The sequence below is a fragment of the Talaromyces amestolkiae genome (assembly GCF_001896365.1).
Source record: "Talaromyces amestolkiae strain CIB chromosome Unknown scaffold12.1, whole genome shotgun sequence".
Lineage (NCBI taxonomy): Eukaryota > Fungi > Ascomycota > Eurotiomycetes > Eurotiales > Trichocomaceae > Talaromyces > Talaromyces amestolkiae.
This window is the reverse complement of record NW_024468048.1, coordinates 1,053,656-1,075,098: the sequence shown is the minus strand read 5'-3', so window position 1 is coordinate 1,075,098 and position 21,443 is coordinate 1,053,656. Positions and strand designations below refer to the sequence as shown.

Genomic DNA, 21,443 nt, shown 5'->3' with positions numbered 1-21,443 from the left:
ATGGAAAATGGCTGAGTTTCAAGAACATCATGGGATGATGGCTAGTCCGGAGTGGTACGAAGAAGACATTGCGCATGGGAACTTCTAGCGTACTTGTTTTGTTTCCATGGTGATATTTCAATGTTCCAACAGTGTGTGCTATATTCCCAGAACGAAAAACCCCCAGATAAACAAGTGAAAATTCAGCAAAGAAGTCCACCGCCTCCTTTCTGAGACAAATCATTTAGACATCCTTCCAAATCTTCCAACTCCTTGCGGAGCGTGTCTTGGTCGTCGCATTTTCGTGCCGAGTCAAAGTCGATCAAAACTGCCTTTGATCCACGAATTAGGAAATTGAATCGATTTGTGTCGCCATGGCGCACACCTAATCGATGTAATTGGGACAGCGTCTGCTGGCAGGCTGGCAAATCGTTTGGACCAGCATGTCGAGCATTAGTGATGCGTTCCATTAGAAACCCAATCACCCGATTATCTTCAATTAAGTGACCCAAAAATCTTGGTCCGATCTCACAGCCATCGATCCATTCGTAGGCAATCGTCTCATTCTCGAGATATTGGATTTCCCAATGAAAGCGGGCAAACTTAGCAACGACAACTGTATCGAATTTCGGACATGTTATTTCGTAGATACCCGTTCGCAGCTTCTTTCCCACCGCAATGTCGAGATAATCGACGTCCGTTTCGTGCCATTTATATCGGACGCCTGGGAATTGAGTTCGGGCTACGTGCTTGAAGTATGGCTGATCACCTTTTGGGTCTCCAGCCACCAGTCCATCATTCCAATCTCCAGGAGGGAATTCCGGAAGAAGTGCGACTAGAGCTGGGCCGAAACACATATCCTCCGCGGTGTAGAGGCCAGATTCGATGGTGACATATTTGATGGATTGTCCATCGATCAGAAGGCGGAAGAAGCTTTGATCATCTTCATCAACCTCTGCTTGGAGTAATTCCACGTTTTGTCGTCTGCACATTCTTTTATTCTTGGGTGATGATCACGAACAGAAGAATTGTACCAAGGTAGACGACTGATTTGATGTATGCAGTTTTGCGGTGCTCGTGCGCGCTATTACTTCAGAACGCGCAAAGCGCAAAGCACTCTACAGGAAGGCGCCATGGTTGAGAAATTTGGAAGTGCAGGAATAAGCTGTCCAGATCCATCATTCACGTAATTATCTACAGCAATAACATAGGACAATTGACATCCTAACCGTGTCATAGATGGCCCCCGCGAGTTCACGACTTTTCAGATCCACCTTGAGCAGCTGCCGTTGGAAGTTTCACCGACCAAAGCAATGAAGAGCTTTGCAATTTCTCGAAGCTGGTCGTACTTGGTTATGCCTTCAATTTGCATACACGAGTGAAGTGAACGCGATTGGCCAGAAGACTAGTTAGTAACTGTAAGAAATACCTCGGCCCGCTGGTCGGAGCAAACCGAGCTGGTTCTACTAATTACCCCGTACATGTGCCCGATCCGTCATMCCAGCCACTCCCTCCAGACATGCGCAACTCAGTCGCGTGCTACATCCCCATAACAAGCACCAAGATATGTTCGTATAGCACCTTTCTTCTGTCCGTGGTGCCTAAATGATGAACTGACTCGATGATACCAGGTAGAAATGGAGTCACATCGACAAACACTCCGTGAACTCAAAGCAGACGTCCTGCGACCATCGAAATGGATCTCCTCATATGAGAACTTTGTGACCAAGAACGTCAACACTGTGAATCAAGTCGAATCGGCGCTGCGGTCGCTAACATATATCATTCCTGGTAAGCTGCCCGTCGCTATAAATCTATTGCATTCAAGGCTGACAATGAATGACAGGCCGATTTCGCGAATCGGAATTACCTTCAGAATGCGGTATGATCTATCAAGATACTCGATAAACTTGGCATACTAATTCTTGTATAGTGCACTCCGGCGTCCAACTCCTATCGCTATACCATGACTCCCTCGTCTCGCGCGTCATCTCCCAACTCCCCTCCACCATCCCACGACCCATCCCCTCCCCGCATGCGCGATACACAAAATACTGGACCACCAAATCGCCCCTATACCGCAAACTCGCCCTCGCGCTACAGATAATCCAATACACAGAATTACTATGGGAAATGACCGCGCGCCGCCGAGGCGAAAAAGTTCGCTGGCGGGTCATTGCGGCTATCGAGTTCGCGAAAGCGGTTTGTCGGTTGTTACTGTTGCGATTGACGAATTCGAGACCGTTGGTTAGTCCGCCTTTGCCGGAGAGGGAGACTGATCCTCGTGCCGCGGAGGCGGAGAAGGAGGCTGCTGCGGGAGATTGGAATGGGATGGATGAGCCAATTGAAGAGTCGTCGGTGTCTTCATCGTCAGAAATTAGCTGGACGATGCCCCGGACTGGGTTAACACTGCCGAGTCTACCAGATGCGAGCGACATATCAAGCTATCTCATCTCCAAAGTGCTTACAGCAGATGACGTCAAAGCTCCTGCGTCTCTGCTCCATCGCGTCTCAGGACAGGGCCAATTCGCGGAGATTCTCTATATACTGAGACCGGTCATATATGCACTAGCGATGCAGAGATGGTCCAAGAATAAGCGAAGCTGGAGTCCGTGGTTGATTGGGTTTGGTCTGGAGTATGGAAGTCGACAGCTTGCGAAGAGGGATCTTGCGGAACGCACTGCTGGCGGTCTGCGCGGGTTGACCGGCTTGGAGAGAGATGAGTTGAAGAAGAGAGGATGGGCGATGGGTTGGTGGATGATGCGTGGCGCATTTTATGAGAATATCACCAGGTATGTTTTCTTCTTACATTTCTGATCATATCGCTAACGCTTGTAGACCATGGATTGGAGGAATCGCCGACAAGCTCAAGGGCAAGCCTATTCTGGATATTGTTGGGGGATTACTGGATGACTATGAATATCTCTGGGACAACTATTATTTTTCGACCGCCAGCCTCTAAATTGGTTTTCATATTTGTCTCTCATTACCGTTATATACCTGTATTGTATCTTATGGCATTGGACTAATATTCGTCGGCGTTCATTCAGAGGACTGGTGATATCATACACAATCATTATGGAAGCTTCTTGACATCAAAAAGCAGTAACCCTTGTCCCATACCAATTCCCAAGATCCTCATTACCCCCTGACATCGTCGACCTCTGCGGCCCCGACAGAAAATCAGCGAGTCCAGCTCCCTCATCTTCGTCAGCAGGCCAATCCACTCTAATTGAATCCTTGCCCTCGAGCATCTCCTTTGCAGTACCCCAGCTGAATCTGCACTCGTTGCCCCAGCCGAACACAGAATCCATATTTTGCCGTAGCCAGTTTACGCATTTCGCGTCCGAGGGGTAGCCGCTCCCCCATCCTGGTTCTTCTGTTTTTGTCTCTGGTTCGTTCATATCTGTATCCTCCTCGACATTCTGTATCGGCTCTCGGTAGGAGGACTCGTAGCAGGTCTCCAGTGCAACGTCCCTCGTCACCTTGGCCACGACACTCGCCGCACTTACACACGGATACAATGAATCCGCCTTCTTCGCAACCGTTATACTTATCGTGGGAAACAATTTCTGTAACTTTGCCTGATACGTCGCTGGGTTTCCGATGGTATCAATATACACTTCCGTCACGTTGATATGCTTCTCGTTTAATACCCCCCGTATAATCTCGATCGTGGCATCCATCGCCTGCGCATTCAGATTGTAGGTGTTCATGCCCGGACGCATCATGCCGGCGGAAATATCTCGTGCAGAAAGTAATTTCACAGCCCAGCCACACGAATCATGTAACGACGCGCCAGGTGTACATATCGACTGCATTAATCGCGCGCGCACGACGGGAGTCAGAACTTTACTATCGTCGAAACTGTGCTCTTGCGTCAGGAGTGGTTGTTCGAGGTGTTTGGGGAGATAGAATGCGCTGTAGACCATAGGACCGAGTACAGGACCGCGGCCGGCTTCGTCGACGCCCAAGACGCATTCTGTGGGTTTTTTGGAGTCATTGGTCGTTATGGCTGTTGGGTCGATGGGTTGGATTGACTGTGGACATGGGGAGTAGACTGTGTATGATTGTCCGTGGAGGAGGGGAGTAGGGTTGATAGTGGGCGGGATGAAGGAGAGGGCACCGGTTGGGTCTGGCTCTTTGTTGGCGGAGGTTTTCGTTTTGTTGCTCGGTCGGCCCATTGTCGATTTCTTTCTGTATGAATGGAATATTGAAAATAAATCTGAAGCAGAGAAAAGAAGTCATATTGCTTAATTGGTCGAGGCGACGTGAACGCGTCGTGCCGGATTGGGTTTAGCGCATGCCCATGAGCTGTTGGCGCGTTCGCTTTCTTTATCGTACAATAATAGACGTTAATTGATGACCATTCGGACTTGACTATTCGCAAACATTCGAATTCTACGGATACTTGTGACTTAAAATTTTCAATAAACTTATCTACTAAAACACGATTTGACTGGCTGTTTGCAGAACATCAGCCATGGCTCCTCGGGGGTTTGCAAAAGCCCGCGACTATGATTACTCCAACGTCGGTAAACAGGGAAGGTAAACAGCCACCGCATGAACACTCCTTGAGCGCGAGACTGACTGCTTACAGGCGGACGGGTATCACTCTCAAAGAAGGCCGACGAGATGAACATGGAATGGAGGAATTAGACGGGGTATTCTCGTCGCCAGAAAAGTCGCCCGTGCGATTCACCGGAAACGACACAATGATGGGATCTGAGGGCATGTCTATAGACGAAGGTAGACTCGCGCATATTGTCAGTATACAAAGCAATAGACTGACTCAAGAAATGAAGATGACGGCCCCGGTCCGACCGATTTTCTCTCTCGTTCAGCCGCCCGACGCTCCCCATTCTTCCCACCGCCTGTCGCAAGATCGCCAATGAAGAGCGGCTTGAGCGGATCTCCGCGTCGAACACCAGGTTTGCGATCATCGCCTATCGCGCAAAACGATGTTCCTTCTAGCCCGACATCTGCCCGCCAGAGGAGGGGTAGGTTGAATGAGGATGCGGCCGAAACAAATTCCCGTCAACCACTCAATGATCGACGGCCAAACACAGCACCTATTGTAAATGGGTCGCGACAAAAAGGTGCCGTGAGCGCATATGCGAACGATGAAAATTTCCCTATCAATGAGGACGACGAAGATGAGGATGAGATCAATGACGTGAGCGTGTACCAGAASGAGCCAATAGAGGAGGACTTTGACGTACACGAAATTGCCGACGATGGCTACGGAGACGATGCCGATGAGATACCTGATGATACTACTAATATTCAGAATGAAGACCCTTCAGAAGAAGAACCATCGCCCGTCCAAGCAGCTAGTTTGCGCACGAAGAAGCGAAAAGCCCCGGCTACGACCGAGGACGTGGATTCGCCAGTCGAGGATATATCTCAGAATCTGCCCAAGAAGAAACGCGCGGGACGGCCTCCAAAGGCGCAAACCCAGAAAGCCACCCAAGAGAAGACGACAGAACGACCGGTGAAGAAAGCTAAAACATCTAAACCACAACCGGCTAAAGAAAGGGAACCCCTGGACCCGGAATTGGAACAAGTTGTGGAAAATCATGTAAAACGCACGGGACCCTTGAAAGGTAGGAGTCTGTATATCTTGAAGCGAGAAGTGCCAAACGAGCAGCAAGCAGCACATACTCGTTCAGGCAGAGTATCCGTGCGACCATTGGCGTATTGGCGCAACGAGCGATGTGTTTATGGCGATGGAGAAGCAGACCTTGGACAGCGATATCCCTTATCCACAATCAAGGAGATTATTCGCGCGGAAGACATTGAGCCAGAGAAGAAAGGAGGCAAGAAGCGCAAGGGAGGCAAGAAATCCAAGTCGAAGAAACAGGAGGAAGATTCGGATGACGATGACGATGAGAGGGATAAGTGGGAGGTCGAAGATGGGGTTTTACATGGATATATCAAGAAGTGGGATACGGATAACCAGGTTGCTTCGAGCGAAGAGGAGGTAACAGGTACGTCTTTTGCATTCATATGTGCATTGATGAAGGAAGCAAGATTTACTGACGATATAGAAATCGCATACGCGCCCACTGGCGTTGAGACGCGAGACGTCAAGGATTCCACATTCCGTGTCGCCAAACTACTCAGTCAACCATTCTTTGGCAGTGGAATAGTCGAACTTCCAGCGAAAGGAGTCAAGAAGCCCAAGAACTCGAAACGAATGCACATGGTGTTCTACGTTTGTTGGGGAAGAGTGCAAGTTGATATCAACGGGGTGCAGTTCACCGCGGGCAAGGGATGTATATTCCAAGTCCCTCGAGGTAATCTTTCTCTCCCTTGAAATGATATCGAGCAGATATTGATTGATGCAGGCAATCATTATAGCTTCGCCAATATAACCCCCAAAGAAGCTCGGCTATTCTTTACCCAAGCCTTCATGCCCAATGGAAGTGACAACGATAATGATAACGAACCGGCATCATCCTCGAAACGAGCCGCAACAAATGAACCTGAGCCTGGGCCTGAAGTCGAAGATCAAGAAGCCGAGAGTAGCAAAGCTCCTGCCAAGGGTAAAGGTCGCGGTCGCGGACGGAAAGCTGTCAAGTAATGGAAGTTGATTAATAAGTTTTGTATTGTGTATAGGTACCTACCTCTGACCTCTTTGAGTACGACGCTTGATTCGATGACTACCCCTGTATATGAGCCTGTTTTGTCTAGCCAGTATTACTATGTAGCGACATTAATGATTGAGCACTGGATACTTTTTTTTTCTTTCTGTGAGGGGTACCTTCCCCACTGACATCACTGGAAAAGGAGGGCAGGTCAACCCGCGAGATTCATACTACGTTACATCCATCCATCCATTGAAAGCTTGAAATTACATCCTGAAGTGGACGGAAACCGAGTCTTGATATTTGACTTTGTGTATATAAAGGAGCTGTGCCCATACGTACATACTCCTCAAACAACACTTGACATATATTCATACCACATAAAAGCAACAAGATGGTTTACAACGCACGTTGGGGTATTCTAGGTTCGTTTCCATCCATATCAATCGCCTAGCCTGGAATCCTACTAACTCGTGAAAAGCTACCGGAGGCATTGCTAAAAGTGAGTACATCACCACCGTACCCTGACTGACAAGATACCTCGACAAAATACTAAGATCCCATACAGCCTTCGTAAAAGACCTCCTCAAAGACGCCTCAGCCCGCAATGCCTCCGACATAAGTCACACCGTCACCGCAGTCGCAAGCTCCTCGTCCGCCAGCCGCGCACAAGACTTCATCACCGAGCTCTCCATCCCCGGCAGTCCCAAAGCCTACGGATCATACGACGAGCTGGTCAATGATCCCAACGTAGACGTCATCTACGTCGCGACCCCCCATTCGCATCACTACCAAAACGCGCGTCTGGCGCTGGAGGCGGGTAAAAATGTGCTGTGCGAAAAGGCGTTTACCGTTAATGCGGCGCAGACGAAGATACTCGTTGATCTCGCCAAGGCTAAAGGATTGTTTTTGATGGAGGCTGTGTGGACGAGATATTTCCCTTTGAGCGTTCAAGTGCGCGATATTATCCAAAAGGAGGAGGAGATTGGGGAGGTGGTTCGCGTGCAGGCAGATTTGAGTATAGGAAACCCCGACGGATTCGATGTTGCGAGTCGCATGGTGAATTTGGATCTTGCGGGTGGTGCTTTACTCGATTGTACGTCTTCTTCCTCTTGCCTCGTAAGGAAAGGTTGCTGACGACGTGATAGTGGGAATTTACTCCCTCACATGGGTCTTTCAGACCCTTTACCACACTCTTCCCCCTTCCCAACGCAAACCCCCTTCTTCAATTCAATCTTCCATGGTGAAATATCCCGCCACTGGCGCAGATGAAGATACCACCATCCTTCTCACCTTCCCCACAACGACACCAAACAACAACAGACGCACTTCTCATGCCGTCGCCATGACCGCTTTTGCAGTTGATTCTCACCCCAAGGGCACACCCTCGGTGCGCATTCAGGGCACGAAAGGTGAGATTCAAATCATTGGTCCTGCGTTTCGGCCGGTGAAGTATCGCGTTGTCCCGACGGATGAGTCCAAGCAGATTCGAGAGGTGGAGCCCGAGTTTCCTGCTGGTGGGCACGGAATGTACTGGGAGGCAGATGAAGTGGCGCGCTGTCTGAGAGATGGAAAGCTAGAGAGTGAGGGCATGCCGTGGGAGGAGAGTATTGTGATTATGGAGGTTATGGATGAGGTCAGGAAGCAGAATGGGCTGGTCTATCCGGAGAAGATTGAGAGTGTTGAGTATCCTGTTGCCTTGTAATTTTTTAATCTACTCTGATGGAGGAAGAAAAGAAGAACATATGAATCATTGACATCCAACGCAAGAAACACTGTAAATACTATACAAATAGAAGCAAGGCAGACTCCATTGCTTCACAACTGCTCATATCACTGGTATTCGCCATTGACATCCCAAAGATAGATAAACGCAGGTAATACAGGACTTGATCTTTCTTGCATTATTAGACAGTCATAAGCACATTCATCACAGCCCGAACATGTGATGCCATGAACAGATAAGAAAATCTATCGTCGTTCGCAACTTTTGTCGTTCCACCTTGTATATGCGTCTCGCCGAATCTTTGTTTTTTTTCCCAAACATATACTTGACGATTATTTGGACAAACCAACCTTGCTCAAGATGCTGGAGCTGGGCTGGAAAACACCGAGAAGACTCTTCCAGACCTGGCCGGGTTCCTGGCTGGCGTCGATACCGCGCCAGATGCCAGTCTTCTTGTAGTAGTCGACAACGGGGGCGGTCTGGGCATGGTAGGTGGCCAATCGCTTCTCCAAGGTCGCGGCGTTGTCGTCGGAGCGCTGAATCAAGGGCTCGCCGGTGATGTCGTCCGTCATGTCCTTCTTGGGCGGGTTGAAGATCTTGTGATATGAGCGTCCAGAGGCAGGGTGTACCAATCGGCCAGTGATACGGGCAACGAGGAGAGCGTCGTCAATTTGCAGTTCAACGGCGTGTTGAAGCTTCTCACTGCGCGCGGCAAGCATGTCGTCTAGGCGCTCGGCTTGGGCCACGGTACGGGGGAAACCGTCAAGGATGAATCTGTTCGCGTCAGTGCGTACTCATATCAAATCATGAACCTGTCACGTCCATACCCGTTCTGGCACTCCGAGTTGGTCTCGAGCTCGCTCTTGATCATGTTGACCATGATCTCGTCGCTGACCAAGCCGCCCTGGTCCATGATCTTCTTCGCTTCCTTGCCCAACGGCGTTTTCTTGGCAACCTGGGATCGCAGCATGTCACCGGTGGCCTACCGGAAAAGGTGGTTAGAAAACTTTGATGCGGAAAAGTAACGGATATTAATTGCGACTCACCAAGTGGCACACGCAGTACTTCTCCTTCAGACGAGGAGCCTGAGTTCCCTTGCCTATTTAAACACAATCGCGGGTCAATCATCAGGACTCATCGGCCACATGTCCGAGTTGAGTGCTAACTTACCAGCACCAGGAGGACCGATCAAGATAATGCGGAATTGCTCAGCGAGCGATTTCGAGCTGGAAGCCGGGCTGCCATGGACGAGGCGACCCTCAAGATCGGCAACGCGCGACTCAAGCTTGTGAATGATGTCCTTGAGACCGTCGACGGTCTCCTGGGTGATGGGTGCCATTGTATGGTTATCCGTAGGGGAAAAATCGAGAGCACTAACCGCGATGGGAGTCTCTCTGGACGGATGAGGTAGAGAAAAGAAAAGAGAAATGGGGGATCGAGAGAAGTTGACTTGATCAAGCTCTGATGACGGAGACGGAAGAAGAGAAGAGGAAGCAGCACGAGAGAAGACGGGAAGACCGACCTCGGGATAGCCTGGCAGACTAATTCGACCTGCCTGTCCACAGTAGTGTCCTGCGTCTAGCTTGTTGGCTCCGCACGCCCGAAGTGACGTTTTGGCTTGTTTTACTTGGTCTAGATTTACTATTTACTGTTGGATATGTGGTTAGATCTTTGGAACTCCTTGATTCAATTGCTTTATCAAAGCTTTGCGCAAGGATTTTCGTTATTTACCCGGATATCTACCTGCGGATGCAACTCGGTCATTTGCCGTGGGATATCGATCTGACGGTTGACAGCTGATATGGTAAGTATTGATTATGTATTCTTGAAGCAAAGACAGGATTGTCGCAGAAATTCAAGAGTAGGATTTCGAGCAGACTCTTCTTGATTGTAGGACCTCAAGAAAGTAGAGATCATGGTGAAATGAACGCACGGCGAGAAGTAGGTCGCTGCCTCAGGCACCAAGCGTAATTAGCAGTAAACAGCTTAGCTTAGTTAGCAGAGGTAGCTTCCTCTTTCATCATCCATCTATCTCTCTACACCACTCTGTACTACCTACAGCTCCATTTACACCTCTCCGCATCGCTCTACTGAAACTGCTATATCATCCAAACAGCGTCTGTCACTAGATTTATCGTCATCGCCGCACATCCTCGTCCCACTCATCACAATGCCGGCCACCACGGCAGAGACTCTGTCCATCGTGACTCGCACAGTCTCCGTGGCACCCCTCGTTCTCCTCTCTGCAGCAGATCACTACGGTCGAACTGCCAAAGGAACCCGGAAGCGTGTCGTCGGGGTGTTGTTGGGACAGAACGATGGCACAAACGTGAGGGTATCCAACAGCTTTGCAGGTATGACCAAGCTCGTATCGATTTCGTTTCAATTCGCTAACGTTTGTCTGTGTAGTCCCCTTCGAGGAAGACGAAAAAGACCCCACTGTCTGGTTTTTGGATCACAACTTTGTCGAATCGATGAACGACATGTTCAAGAAGATCAACGCCCGGGAGAAGCTTATAGGATGGTACCACTCCGGGCCGAAGCTGCGTGCAGCCGATCTAGAGATCAACGAGTTATTCAAGCGATACACACCCAACCCGCTGCTTGTGATTATCGATGTTCAGCCAAAGGAAGTTGGCGTGCCAACGGATGCATACTTTGCGGTGGAAGAAATCAAGGATGTATGTAATCGCATACCCATCAGCAGTCCGGTCGATGCTAATTGTACACAGGACGGCACTACGACGTCGAAAACATTCGTGCATACACCTTCTATAATCGAGGCTGAGGAGGCCGAAGAAATCGGAGTGGAACATCTCTTGCGCGATGTATGCTCACCACACCACTGTCTAGGATCATGCTAATGGTGATAGATCCGCGATGTCGCAGTCGGCACGCTCAGCAACAGAATAACAGGACAACTCCAATCCTTACAAGGCCTCCACCTCCGCCTACGAGATATCGGACAATACTTGCAAAAAGTCCTCGACCACGAGCTCCCCATCAACCACGCCATCTTGGGTAATCTCCAAGACATCTTCAACCTTCTCCCCAACCTGTCAACCCCGAAATCCGCCAACGAGGCGAACGGCACCGAATCCGATATCGAGAATAGCGAGCTTGTTCGCGCCATGAGCGTCAAGACCAACGATCAACTGATGGCAATCTACCTCAGCAGCTTGATTCGCGCCATCACGGCATTCCACGATCTGATCGAGAACAAGATCCAGAATCGCCAGCAACAGGAAGAACTCGAAGGAAAGAAAGAAGAAGAAGTAGCGACAGCGGCAGCTAAGAAGGACGGCGCATCTACATCTGCGACCAACGGCGAGCACGCAAAGGATGAAAAGGACACAAGCAAGGAGAAGAATTCGAAGAGGGGGTCATAATTTTGTTGTTACTTGTGTATCGTAGGAATAATACTAGACCAGTTTCCTCGTCATCGTACAATCAGAAACGATATATCATGCAGCACACCACCCAGCGACCTCATTCGCCCTATCAATATCCGCACTATCAACCTGATACGTTAAACACCTCCCCCCAAATAAATTCGGACATTTAGCAACCAGCATACAAGCCAGTATATGTTTACAAACAGGCACCGCCCGATCATCGTAGGACGCTTCGCGGTTCCGTAATGTGCCTCCAAACCAGGCTTCTTCCTCCTCGCTTTGGCCGTTGAAAATATCAACCTCCACATCGTCATCATCTTTTGGTGTTGAGGAGGACAATGATGCCGGGAAACAGTTCAGCACAAACGCTGGACAGGAGCAGTTCCATGTCTTGAGGTGGACGTGATATGCCTTTCGTACTCCTCCGGAGTCTCGGTCATGGTTGGAGGTTGACTGCACGATGAATATCAACGTATCCTGATCCGCATCTCCGAGGTTCAGATTATTGGCGCGATTATTCGGGTGGGTATATCGCGTAACGAACCCTTTGTCCAATATATCAAGCGCAAGTAGCAGCTCATTAGGGAAGAGGCAGTGTAGCGTTAATAGCAGGTTTTTGAGTTGAGTTGTATTTTTCGCGGAGAGGTTGGTGAATATATTATTTCTGCTAGGCTGTTGATGTTGGTGATGATGTTGGGGGTTGAGGTTGAGGTTGAGGTTGTCGTTCTCTGATGGAGCAGGTGGTGGAGAGATTTTGGAGAGTTGGGCGAGGAGGGTTGTTAATATGGTATTTATTGACATGTTTGTTATATCAAGAGTTATTTTTATGCCAAATAGTTCAGGAGACTTGGTATCTCTCAGGGAGCACTTAAGGATTGTGGTGATGCTTTGCTGTGTGGTGCATGGCTCTTGCTGAGGTGAAGTTTCGTAGGGTTATCCGTTGGTGGATGATTTATTTCTACCAACTACACGACAGCCAAATACACAATTATACATGACAATCCGACAGCTAGCATCAATAAAAAACATTAAAAATGTACTAAAATCGACATAGGCGTCCAGCACCAAACTCTTACAAAACTCAAAAACGTCCACATATACCCAACTCCAAATCCAACTGTTCCACTTCATTCTCCAACTCACTTCTTGCGTCGAGCCTTGCTTTTCATTTGTGTCTTGCCAGGCGCGGCTGACTTGGTGGTTTTAGCTCTTTTCGATGCCGGCTTAGAAGTTGCAGTCTGCTCAGTTTCAACTTTATCCACATCTGGAATCTCGTCACGACCCCTTTTTGCGCGGGCTCTGCTTCTTGTCTCCCTACCGCCGTATCCTGTAGAGGGCTCAACGACAGTTTCGGCTCTTTTGGTTGATGACGCCGGTTCTTCCGCCTTCTCATCCTCATGGTCGTCTGAAGCGTCATTTTTGGTCTTGTTTGTGCCTTTGCTTTTCGTCGCCTTTCTCTTGGGTTGCGTGGAAGATTTAGCCTCAGTCTTGGCTCTTTTAGATGCTGGGACAGATGTCAATTTTTCTTCTTCATCCAATGCCTTATCATGGGCTCTCTTTATAGCTTTGCCTTTTGCCTGTTTTTTCCTGGGTTGCACGGAAGGCTCGACCTCAGTTCTGACTATTTCAGATGTTGACTGTAAACTTGTCGTCTGCTCATTTTCATCTTTGACCCGGTGTTGATTATGGGTACTCTTTTCAGTCTGTGCTCTGTTTCCTGCGTTCGTAGTATCAGGTTTGGTGGTAGATAATTCCGGATGTGCTTCAGCTTCAACAGCTTGTTCGGTCGATAAATCTGACGGCAACGGCTGCTCTGCTTGACCGGGCTCTGAAGGTGAAGAGATATCTAATAATGAAAAAGCTTCAAGCTCAGCATTCTGTTCCACTGGCAGTTCTGTCGATAATGGCTGCTGTGCTTGACCGTTTTCTGAAGGTGAAGAGATATCTAATTCTGGAATTGATTCAACTTTAACAGCCTGTTCGGTCGGTAGATCTGACGGCAACAGCTGCTCTGCTTTCCCAGTTTCTGAAGGTGAAGAGATATTTAATTCTGGAATTGATTCAAGCTCAGCATTCTGTTCCACTGGCAGTTCTATCGGTAACGGCTGCCGTGCTTGACCGTTTTCTGAAGGTGAAGAAATATCTAATAATGAATTTGTTTCAACTTCAACAGCCTGTTCGGTTGGTAAATCTGTCGGCAGTGGTTGCTGTGCTTGACCAGTTTGTAATTTCGAATCACTCGTATCTCTTTCGGATACATTGTCTGTAATTCTTTGTGTTTCGCCTACTGTCTGTCTAGCAGCAGTTGTAGAGGTAGATGAATCCGGATTTGCTTCAGCTTCAACACCCTTTTCTGTCGATAAATCTGTCGGCAACGGCTGCTCTGCTTGACCGGGCTCTGAAGGTGAAGAGATATCTAATAATGAATTTGCTTCAATCTCAACATTCTGTTCCGCCGGCAGCGGCTGCTCTGCTTGACCGGGCTCTGAAGGTGAAGAGATATCTAATAATGAATTTRCTTCAACCTCAACATTCTGTTCCGCCGGCAGTCCCGCTTGCATTGGTTGCTCTGCTTGAGCATTTCGTGTCTCCAACTCACTTGGAATCCCCTGGGATTGTTCATCGTTTGCAGCTCCTTGTGACTCGCTTGGTGTCTGTCCCGAGTCAGACGCGAAACCGAATAGGTCTTGATCTCCAACACTCTCTCCTTCTGGCGTAAAATACTCTTCTTGATCATCTGCAGCCGCAGACTCTTCTGGCTCTGTCTCTGGCTCTGGCTCTGGCTCCCCAGACTCTTCAAGAGACTGCTGGTCTTGCAGTGCAATTACAGATGATGGAAATGTAATTTTTGCCAGCAGTTGAACAGGCACTTGAAAAAGCTTTCGGTACATCACCATAAAAATCCGCCAATCACGCTTTAGCATATCCTCAATCTTGTCATCCAATCCTCTTCGGGTGCATCGCACAGTGACTTCGAATGGCGTGCCGTCGTTTTTTACCTCGTAGCCTTCTTCTGGAGGCTCGTAATCATCGCTATCCTCTTTGAAGATATAGTCGTTGAAGTATAACCAGCGCCCCGTTTGCGGCTGCTCAAACGCACACACATAATGCCCTGTAAAGCCGGTGTCTCCTTTACGGAGAATGACGCCATACAAGTGATAGAAGGTCCAATTGACGGTTTTTGGATCCAAAGATCTATCAGGGTAACTTGAAACTGCCAATGAATGCTCTAATCTTGTAACCTTTCCACTCACGTGGCCCACCATCTCTCCATTCGCTGACTCCACGAGAAATTGATATGGCTTGCAATGAATGACAAGGATAGGCGGCGCAGCACGAAGACCGTAGAAAAAATCATGCACCGGTCTCGGATCGCCGTCGGTTGTTGGTTTTCTCTTTTTCGAAGGGCAACCAGCATTATTACATGCCGCTTTCTCGGACTTGATGAAGCGAAGAGTATGACACAGTGGCTGGKATTCAATGTCTTTGCGGGAGATTGTTCCTTGCAAGAAGAAACCTTGCTCGAAATCTTGCGCTGAATCTTGAGTGTGAAATGAACATTCCCTACATTTCTTGACGCATTGCTTTTGCACCTGAATGAGCGGAGCCCACTGGTTGGCACTACTTGATCTTAGTACGTGGAAACCTCGCTGACTGCATCAATCGAAACACCCACCCAGTACTGATTATATAGCCTAGTAGACTGTCCAAATACTCTTCAGCATCATTCTGTCGGTTTAAATCAATCAATCCGGGATTGTGAGTCTGCTTCCAAAATTTATCCACATCTTGGTTAAATGTCGTATCGTAATCTCGATCACTGGCCCAGAATCTTCTGGCAAGCTCACGCAGTGCACAGAGTGGACAAAGATCGCCATCATGCTTCTCATGGTTGTCGTCGATCCAGTTCAGCAGCAGGGGTGTATGAAACAACCAGATGAATATGGCATTTCGATAACACTTAAGTCCTGGACGGTTTTCGAGTGGCCATGGTTCAACTGATATTGCTGGATCTGTGGGATTTCGCAAGTGGAAATCCAGATTCTCCTGAGATTGTATCAGCTCTTTGCCTATACCTGATGATCCAGCAAGTCAATACATACTTCAGCCGCCATTTACGCGTGATCCTTCCCAGGTGTCGAGACTATTCCCATCTGATCTCCTGCATGTGGACTGCAACAGGTCTGAGGAAACTGTCTCGACATCGCCTTTGAGGACGAGAAAGGTTACATATGTACTTTCCCCCCTGCAGGCGAGACTGAAGAACTTCATTTGCGTTGCGTTGCGTTGTTCTGTCCATTCTTTCAGAAGCAGCATCATGTCTGTGGCGTATCTGAAGATGAAACAAGATGGAGGAAAAGAAGTGGTGGTCAAGTGTTGAAGATAAAACAAGGAGGAGGCAGCCATAGCTCCTTCCTTCATTGACTTCTTTTATTTCTTGTCATCCCAGATACAATCAACAACAAAGATCATTTCATCACCTCTTCCCACTTGGTGCCATCCGAAAAAGTCTTTGCTTTGTTCCAAGCAACCACGCATGGTATTTTTGGATGTGAGGTGTCGGCAATGCCATGAAATCTGCACACAGACAAGGCGGCTCTGACAATGAACCATTCTAGTCGAAACTGAGCTGTTCAAATATCAAACAATGCGTATAAGTCTCTTTCATGTTGATATGACGTCAAATCGTAGATAGCAAAAGCTCTATGAAACCTCCATGTTGCTCAGTGTCCTCCCAGAAATAAATGGTCAAGATGTGAGTGTGATCCACCTTGCGCCAACCCTAAGATCACATGTGCACGTTAGCCCTGGATCATATGAGGTAGCACCCATGAAGTACTGATATTAAGTATTCTAGTTTTCTAGATGATTATCTAGATGTTTTTCCGATCATGATAAGTATAAGGTGGGCCGGTTAGGGTACCGGGCCGGGTTCTCTCACCACTAACAGCTAAGTAACTAACTACACCTACTTGATATTAGTAATCATTTAGAATTATTTCTCTCGTTTTAATTTTCGTCTCGATATCCATTGACACTATCTCATCATTCAGACTCGGACAGATTAGTTATTGTAATATTGGTCATAGCAATGGCGACGGCCACTATCACAACCGCCATTGAGCTTGAATCGCACCCGGACAATGTCGCCAGAACGACAGCTGCCGCTGTCCACAGTACCAGTAGTAATTACTCCACAGAACGTCGCGAAGATGACGATGTCATGCAAGCATCGCTCGCCGCAGACTCCGAAGTCCCTGATGGCGGCTATGGGTGGGTTGTAATCTTTTCGTGCGCAGTGCTCTGCTTCTGGTTCGTCGGCACAACGTATTGTTGGGGCGTTTTCCAAGCAGCGCTGGTAGAACAGGGAGTCGGCTCAGCTTCGACGCTGGCTTTTGTGGGATCGCTTACGACTGCTTGTATCTCGTTCATGGCTGTGCTCAATGCCCGAGTGGTGCGCAAATTAGGCACGCGGTTGAGCGGAATGCTTGGTATCTCGTTGTTTGGAGTCGGTGAAGTGATGGCTGGATTTACGACGGGGAATGTGGTTGGGCTGTTCATGACGATTGGGCTGGTCATGGGCTTGGGAGCGAGGTGTGTATCTCTATACAGGGCATGAGAGAAAACATAGCTAATTGAACATGTCAGCCTGCTCTTTATGGTAAGTCAAGCTTCACCAAAAAGAAAGCATCATTCCTATTAAATAAACATCAATAGGTCGTGTCTGTTACACCAGCTCAGTATTTCAAGACCAAAAGAGGAATCGCCAACGGAATCGTCTTCTCAGGGGGCGGGCTTGGTGGTGCCATTACCAGTTTCGTGACGAACGGTCTCCTGCAGGCTCTTGGTGTAGCGTGGGCATTCCGTGTGCTCGGATTCATTACGCTGGCCACAGGCTTGCCAGCAGCCTATCTCATCAAAGAGCGCGTACCGGTTCGACCGACCTCCTTCGTTGAATGGCGTCTGTTCCGTGACTACCGGTTTATACTTATCTTCCTAGGAGGCGCACTTGCGACGTTTCCCCTTTTCGTGCCCCCGTTCTTTCTGCCTCTCTACACGAACTCGCTAAACATGACCCCCAGTGCAGGTGCAGGTCTGGTAGCTGCCTTCAACTTCTCATCAGCTATTGGCCGTTTGCTTTGTGGTTTCAGCTCGGACAGAATTGGACCGTTGAATACAGTGTTTTCGTCCTTGTTGCTAAGTGCCTTGAGTGCGTTGGTGCTCTGGCCAGTCTCTACTTCCTTGGGGCCACTCATCGTCTTTGTGATCGTCAACGGCATGGCTAATGGCGGCTTTTTCGCTACCATGCCAACCGTTGTGGGCAACGTGTTTGGGTCGGCAAGGGTGTCTGTGGCTATGGGTATGGTGGTTACGGGCTGGGGCGGTGGCTATCTCTTGGTAAGTTGAGACCAACGTACTGGAAGGTACAGAGTTGTGTTTATTGACCATTCTCTGTAGGGGGCCCCCATTGCAGGATATTTACTGAATGCTGGCGGAGGCGTAAAAGGGGGATTTGACGCTTTTCATCCTGCAATCTATTACGCTGGCTCGATGGCTCTTGGTTCAGCAAGCTTGATGTTGATGGCACGTTTAGGAATTGACCGGAGATTGATGCAGCGGATTTGAACATCAGCGATATATCGTTGAGTTTACCATCCAGTGCATATGCGCAGCCAGTTACGGCTATCATTGTATTAGTGTATATATGTAGTATAGAATCTAGAAGTCGAGCGAACATGTTTTTATTCCTCTCTTTGAGTCACAAAAGAGGCCATCAATAGCAGCTGAGTATGGCTGCATATCCAGTCCAGCATTCTCGGACTATATGTTACATTCGCTCAAAATCTCATTCACCAACTGGACACAATTGCCAGTTAGAGTCATGAACGGTGCCATATGACTGCTACTCGGAATTTCCTTCACAATCCATTCCTTGCCAGTTCCTTCTATCATTTGGTACTGAGCAGCCTTGGGAACAGCTCGACCCTCCCCAGTGACGATGTATGCACAGCGACCGTCAAAGGCCGATTCAGTCCAAGCCGAGGAGGGCTGCTCCGACATGAACGCCAAGTTTGAATGTGGTTTCAATTGTGCGGCCATTTGCTCTGCGAGGGCTGGCTCAACATCTGCAGCAAATATTTCAATTGCATTGTCTGGAACATTTAGACCTTTTTCGGGCTGCGGCCATTGAAATTCTTAGTTATCGAAGGACTTAACGCGGAGAGATGTTACATCTACAACCCACCTGATTAAGCAGAATCCAATCCGGAAGCTTTCCTCCTTGCAAACCAGCACAGCTCAGGCCCTCCGGCACTAGAAATGCACCAATACAGACCAATGCCAATATACCTCCTTTTTGACCGTTTCGTTCGCGGTCCGTCTTGGAATAGCCCCTTACTGCCGATGCGCTTGGCAAAGAAGCATACGAGTGCATTAGCACAACGATGTCTTTGCCTTGGTTCTCGATTAGTGGCTTGATAGCTTTCTCGCGGATAGTTGTAGCATCCTTTTGGCAATCGGCGCTCGCGGAATCGCAGGAGGGATACGAGATATAGCAAACGGGGTATCCTGCTTGCTCCAACGCTTGAAGGTAAGAGGCATAAGTAGGCTGAGGTAGCCAGGCTCCTGGCAGGAAAACGATAGTTGGTTTGGACATGGTCTATAGACAGTGGACAGGGAGAACCTTACGTTTTACGCTGAGTGAAGAAGGAAATAATGAGTCACGAACAGATGTATCCGGATTTTTTTATGTTGGTTGTTGGTACATGTATGCCCCGCCAGCCAAACCAACATTACATGGTGACAACATAATGCGAACATCCCCAACCTCTATATACGAGTTCTTTTTTTCCATAATTGGTAATTTGAAAATTCACACTGCGCATCCAATCATCTGAATTAGATAGATGCGGGATTGACATCGGCTTKTGCACGAAAGCGCTGCAATGTCAGAAGGCTGAAAATAGAAGTATGTAACCATTTGGATAAGCTGTGTAATTTGTGTTGACACTTTTCAGTGTCTCGACCAGTTCGTGCAGCTTGCATAGTCACATATCCATATTAGTTTGAAGCGAGGAAGATAAATGGAGAAGGGCGATAATTGAGCGCCGGCTTCGAGTTGTCCCAATTATTAGGGCTAGATGTTAAGGTTCGCTCTTACCAGCTACTTATAGGCCATACAATGGCCAAGATATTTACTAAAATGGCTTTGCTGTTGGAAATCCTTATAGAGAATCGTGGCTATAGCTGGTACCAGTAGCAAATAATTCTACAAACAATCTTATAGGTCTTGATGTTTCCATCATACTCTTTACACATTTCCAAGCATACTAATCAGCCCTAACAGCTCTGTATGCCATCAAAAACAACCTTTTAACAGAATACCATAAGAACATCAAAGGATTGTTACGTTGCGTGTACTTTAGCCGAGTTCTGATCATACGACATAAAAACGATAAATCGGGCCTGATGCCAATGGCGCAACTCAGCCCCAGCAGCTGTATTCGCAGGGATAACCATGTGTTCTCTCGTACAAGACACCATTGAAAACAAATAGCCAAAAAAGGCCATTACATCATATCATATGCTATGCACAACGATCTTTTACTCCGGCAGCTAGCAGCCCAATTGAGTGGCTATGCTTGGGTAGTGCCCTAAGATCTACAAAGCCGATCTTCCCTTGCACCGATCCTATTGGCCTGGACTCAAGTACAATCTGACGTCGCCTAACTATCTGCAGTAAGAAAGCCAAGAATAGGTGAATCAGAATTCAACGTGTTTGTGTTGTTCCTTTTTCATCCGAGCCTTACGGGGAGGACCATGTCCAATGATGTGGAATGCAGCGAGGTATGTCTCAGTATACCCGACGGATCATTACTGGAATGATAGCTAGACGACTGGGATTGACTCAGTTATGTTTATGCCGTATGTTTATGCCAGTATAATCATATCATACTTCCTACTACGGAGTACGTACGTAGTACATAAAAAGCAATGATGCAGTTTAATTTAAATATGTTGATCATTGTCTGTTCCTCTTTTGCTTTAACTCATTATGCATTCTGCCCGATAACCTTCAATCTTCAACTTCAATAACTCAATACTCCCATTACATCAATCAATTCTCGAACATATCCAATTGGTTCACCCAACTGTCGCTGCATTAGACACAATAAATCAAAAACATGCAATTCAAATCCACCGCCCTTATGGCTCTGGTCACCCTCACCACAGCAAGCCCTATCACCAAAAGAACCACAGACACAGTGACGGACAGCTGGCCTGTCTCGGGCTTCAGTGTCGGCTGCTCTCCTGCCGCATGCGTCTACAAATTCGCCGTAACCCGCGCCGCCGGCCCTTACAATCCAGGCTTTAACACAACCTGCGAAGGCAACGACTACACATCCGACTGGCAATCGTGCGGCGATTCCTCTGTCTCGGCAAAGATTGTGCCCAAGACAAGCCCGTTCTGGGAGGTGGATGTTATGCATACATATGACACGGTCAACAAGGAAGGGTGGGCGCAGGCGTTGGCCAATGCGACGGTGGAGGATACAGTGTCCAACTTTATTGTGACGATTTATCAGACTGAGAGTGTTGAGTAATCGGATGCGTCTGTTGGAAATGCTTTTTTTTGTGATACCATTTCCTTTTTTGGGCTCGTTCTGGCGATATCTTGGTGTTATGATGTGACGGTCGACCCTGTACAATATGTTGATTCCCAAATATAACGATTTGCTTCGAATGTTATCT

At 48.1% G+C, this 21,443-nt stretch overlaps 12 protein-coding genes across 12 annotated transcripts; 6 read left to right on the top strand and 6 right to left on the bottom strand.

Moving 5' to 3' along the window:
* Positions 1-182: 182 nt before the first annotated feature.
* BHQ10_006678 (uncharacterized protein) lies at positions 183-971 on the bottom strand (the record flags this gene model as incomplete). Its single annotated transcript, XM_040879290.1, has 1 exon — positions 183-971. The coding sequence occupies one exon, from the start codon at positions 969-971 to the stop codon at positions 183-185; it is 789 nt and encodes a 262-aa protein (XP_040735182.1).
* A 574-nt stretch (positions 972-1,545) lies between these two features.
* Positions 1,546-2,941, top strand: BHQ10_006677 (uncharacterized protein; the record flags this gene model as incomplete). Its single annotated transcript, XM_040879289.1, has 5 exons — positions 1,546-1,551; positions 1,611-1,770; positions 1,826-1,861; positions 1,913-2,771; positions 2,818-2,941. The coding sequence occupies 5 exons, from the start codon at positions 1,546-1,548 to the stop codon at positions 2,939-2,941; spliced, it is 1,185 nt and encodes a 394-aa protein (XP_040735181.1).
* A 133-nt stretch (positions 2,942-3,074) lies between these two features.
* Positions 3,075-4,163, bottom strand: BHQ10_006676 (uncharacterized protein; the record flags this gene model as incomplete). Its single annotated transcript, XM_040879288.1, has 1 exon — positions 3,075-4,163. One exon carries the CDS (start codon positions 4,161-4,163, stop codon positions 3,075-3,077), a length of 1,089 nt encoding a protein of 362 aa, XP_040735180.1.
* Positions 4,164-4,462: 299 nt separating this feature from the next.
* On the top strand, positions 4,463-6,565 carry BHQ10_006675 (uncharacterized protein; the record flags this gene model as incomplete). The annotated part of the gene is made up of 5 exons (XM_040879287.1): positions 4,463-4,527; positions 4,580-4,728; positions 4,785-5,969; positions 6,030-6,278; positions 6,330-6,565. 5 exons carry the CDS (start codon positions 4,463-4,465, stop codon positions 6,563-6,565), a joined length of 1,884 nt encoding a protein of 627 aa, XP_040735179.1.
* Positions 6,566-6,963: 398 nt separating this feature from the next.
* Positions 6,964-8,274, top strand: BHQ10_006674 (uncharacterized protein; the record flags this gene model as incomplete). The annotated part of the gene is made up of 4 exons (XM_040879286.1): positions 6,964-6,994; positions 7,051-7,071; positions 7,138-7,665; positions 7,718-8,274. 4 exons carry the CDS (start codon positions 6,964-6,966, stop codon positions 8,272-8,274), a joined length of 1,137 nt encoding a protein of 378 aa, XP_040735178.1.
* A 353-nt stretch (positions 8,275-8,627) lies between these two features.
* On the bottom strand, positions 8,628-9,634 carry BHQ10_006673 (uncharacterized protein; the record flags this gene model as incomplete). The annotated part of the gene is made up of 4 exons (XM_040879285.1): positions 8,628-9,069; positions 9,123-9,277; positions 9,342-9,394; positions 9,466-9,634. 4 exons carry the CDS (start codon positions 9,632-9,634, stop codon positions 8,628-8,630), a joined length of 819 nt encoding a protein of 272 aa, XP_040735177.1.
* Positions 9,635-10,465: 831 nt separating this feature from the next.
* BHQ10_006672 (uncharacterized protein) lies at positions 10,466-11,684 on the top strand (the record flags this gene model as incomplete). Its single annotated transcript, XM_040879284.1, has 4 exons — positions 10,466-10,649; positions 10,705-10,976; positions 11,028-11,123; positions 11,169-11,684. The coding sequence occupies 4 exons, from the start codon at positions 10,466-10,468 to the stop codon at positions 11,682-11,684; spliced, it is 1,068 nt and encodes a 355-aa protein (XP_040735176.1).
* A 75-nt stretch (positions 11,685-11,759) lies between these two features.
* On the bottom strand, positions 11,760-12,491 carry BHQ10_006671 (uncharacterized protein; the record flags this gene model as incomplete). The annotated part of the gene is made up of 2 exons (XM_040879283.1): positions 11,760-11,816; positions 11,895-12,491. The coding sequence occupies 2 exons, from the start codon at positions 12,489-12,491 to the stop codon at positions 11,760-11,762; spliced, it is 654 nt and encodes a 217-aa protein (XP_040735175.1).
* A 338-nt stretch (positions 12,492-12,829) lies between these two features.
* On the bottom strand, positions 12,830-14,964 carry BHQ10_006670 (uncharacterized protein; the record flags this gene model as incomplete). Its single annotated transcript, XM_040879282.1, has 2 exons — positions 12,830-14,885; positions 14,945-14,964. The coding sequence occupies 2 exons, from the start codon at positions 14,962-14,964 to the stop codon at positions 12,830-12,832; spliced, it is 2,076 nt and encodes a 691-aa protein (XP_040735174.1).
* A 1,818-nt stretch (positions 14,965-16,782) lies between these two features.
* BHQ10_006669 (uncharacterized protein) lies at positions 16,783-18,317 on the top strand (the record flags this gene model as incomplete). The annotated part of the gene is made up of 4 exons (XM_040879280.1): positions 16,783-17,285; positions 17,340-17,352; positions 17,409-18,089; positions 18,150-18,317. 4 exons carry the CDS (start codon positions 16,783-16,785, stop codon positions 18,315-18,317), a joined length of 1,365 nt encoding a protein of 454 aa, XP_040735173.1.
* Positions 18,318-18,512: 195 nt separating this feature from the next.
* On the bottom strand, positions 18,513-19,347 carry BHQ10_006668 (uncharacterized protein; the record flags this gene model as incomplete). The annotated part of the gene is made up of 2 exons (XM_040879279.1): positions 18,513-18,869; positions 18,937-19,347. 2 exons carry the CDS (start codon positions 19,345-19,347, stop codon positions 18,513-18,515), a joined length of 768 nt encoding a protein of 255 aa, XP_040735172.1.
* A 1,528-nt stretch (positions 19,348-20,875) lies between these two features.
* Positions 20,876-21,295, top strand: BHQ10_006667 (uncharacterized protein; the record flags this gene model as incomplete). Its single annotated transcript, XM_040879278.1, has 1 exon — positions 20,876-21,295. The coding sequence occupies one exon, from the start codon at positions 20,876-20,878 to the stop codon at positions 21,293-21,295; it is 420 nt and encodes a 139-aa protein (XP_040735171.1).
* Between the last annotated feature and the right edge of the window lie 148 nt (positions 21,296-21,443).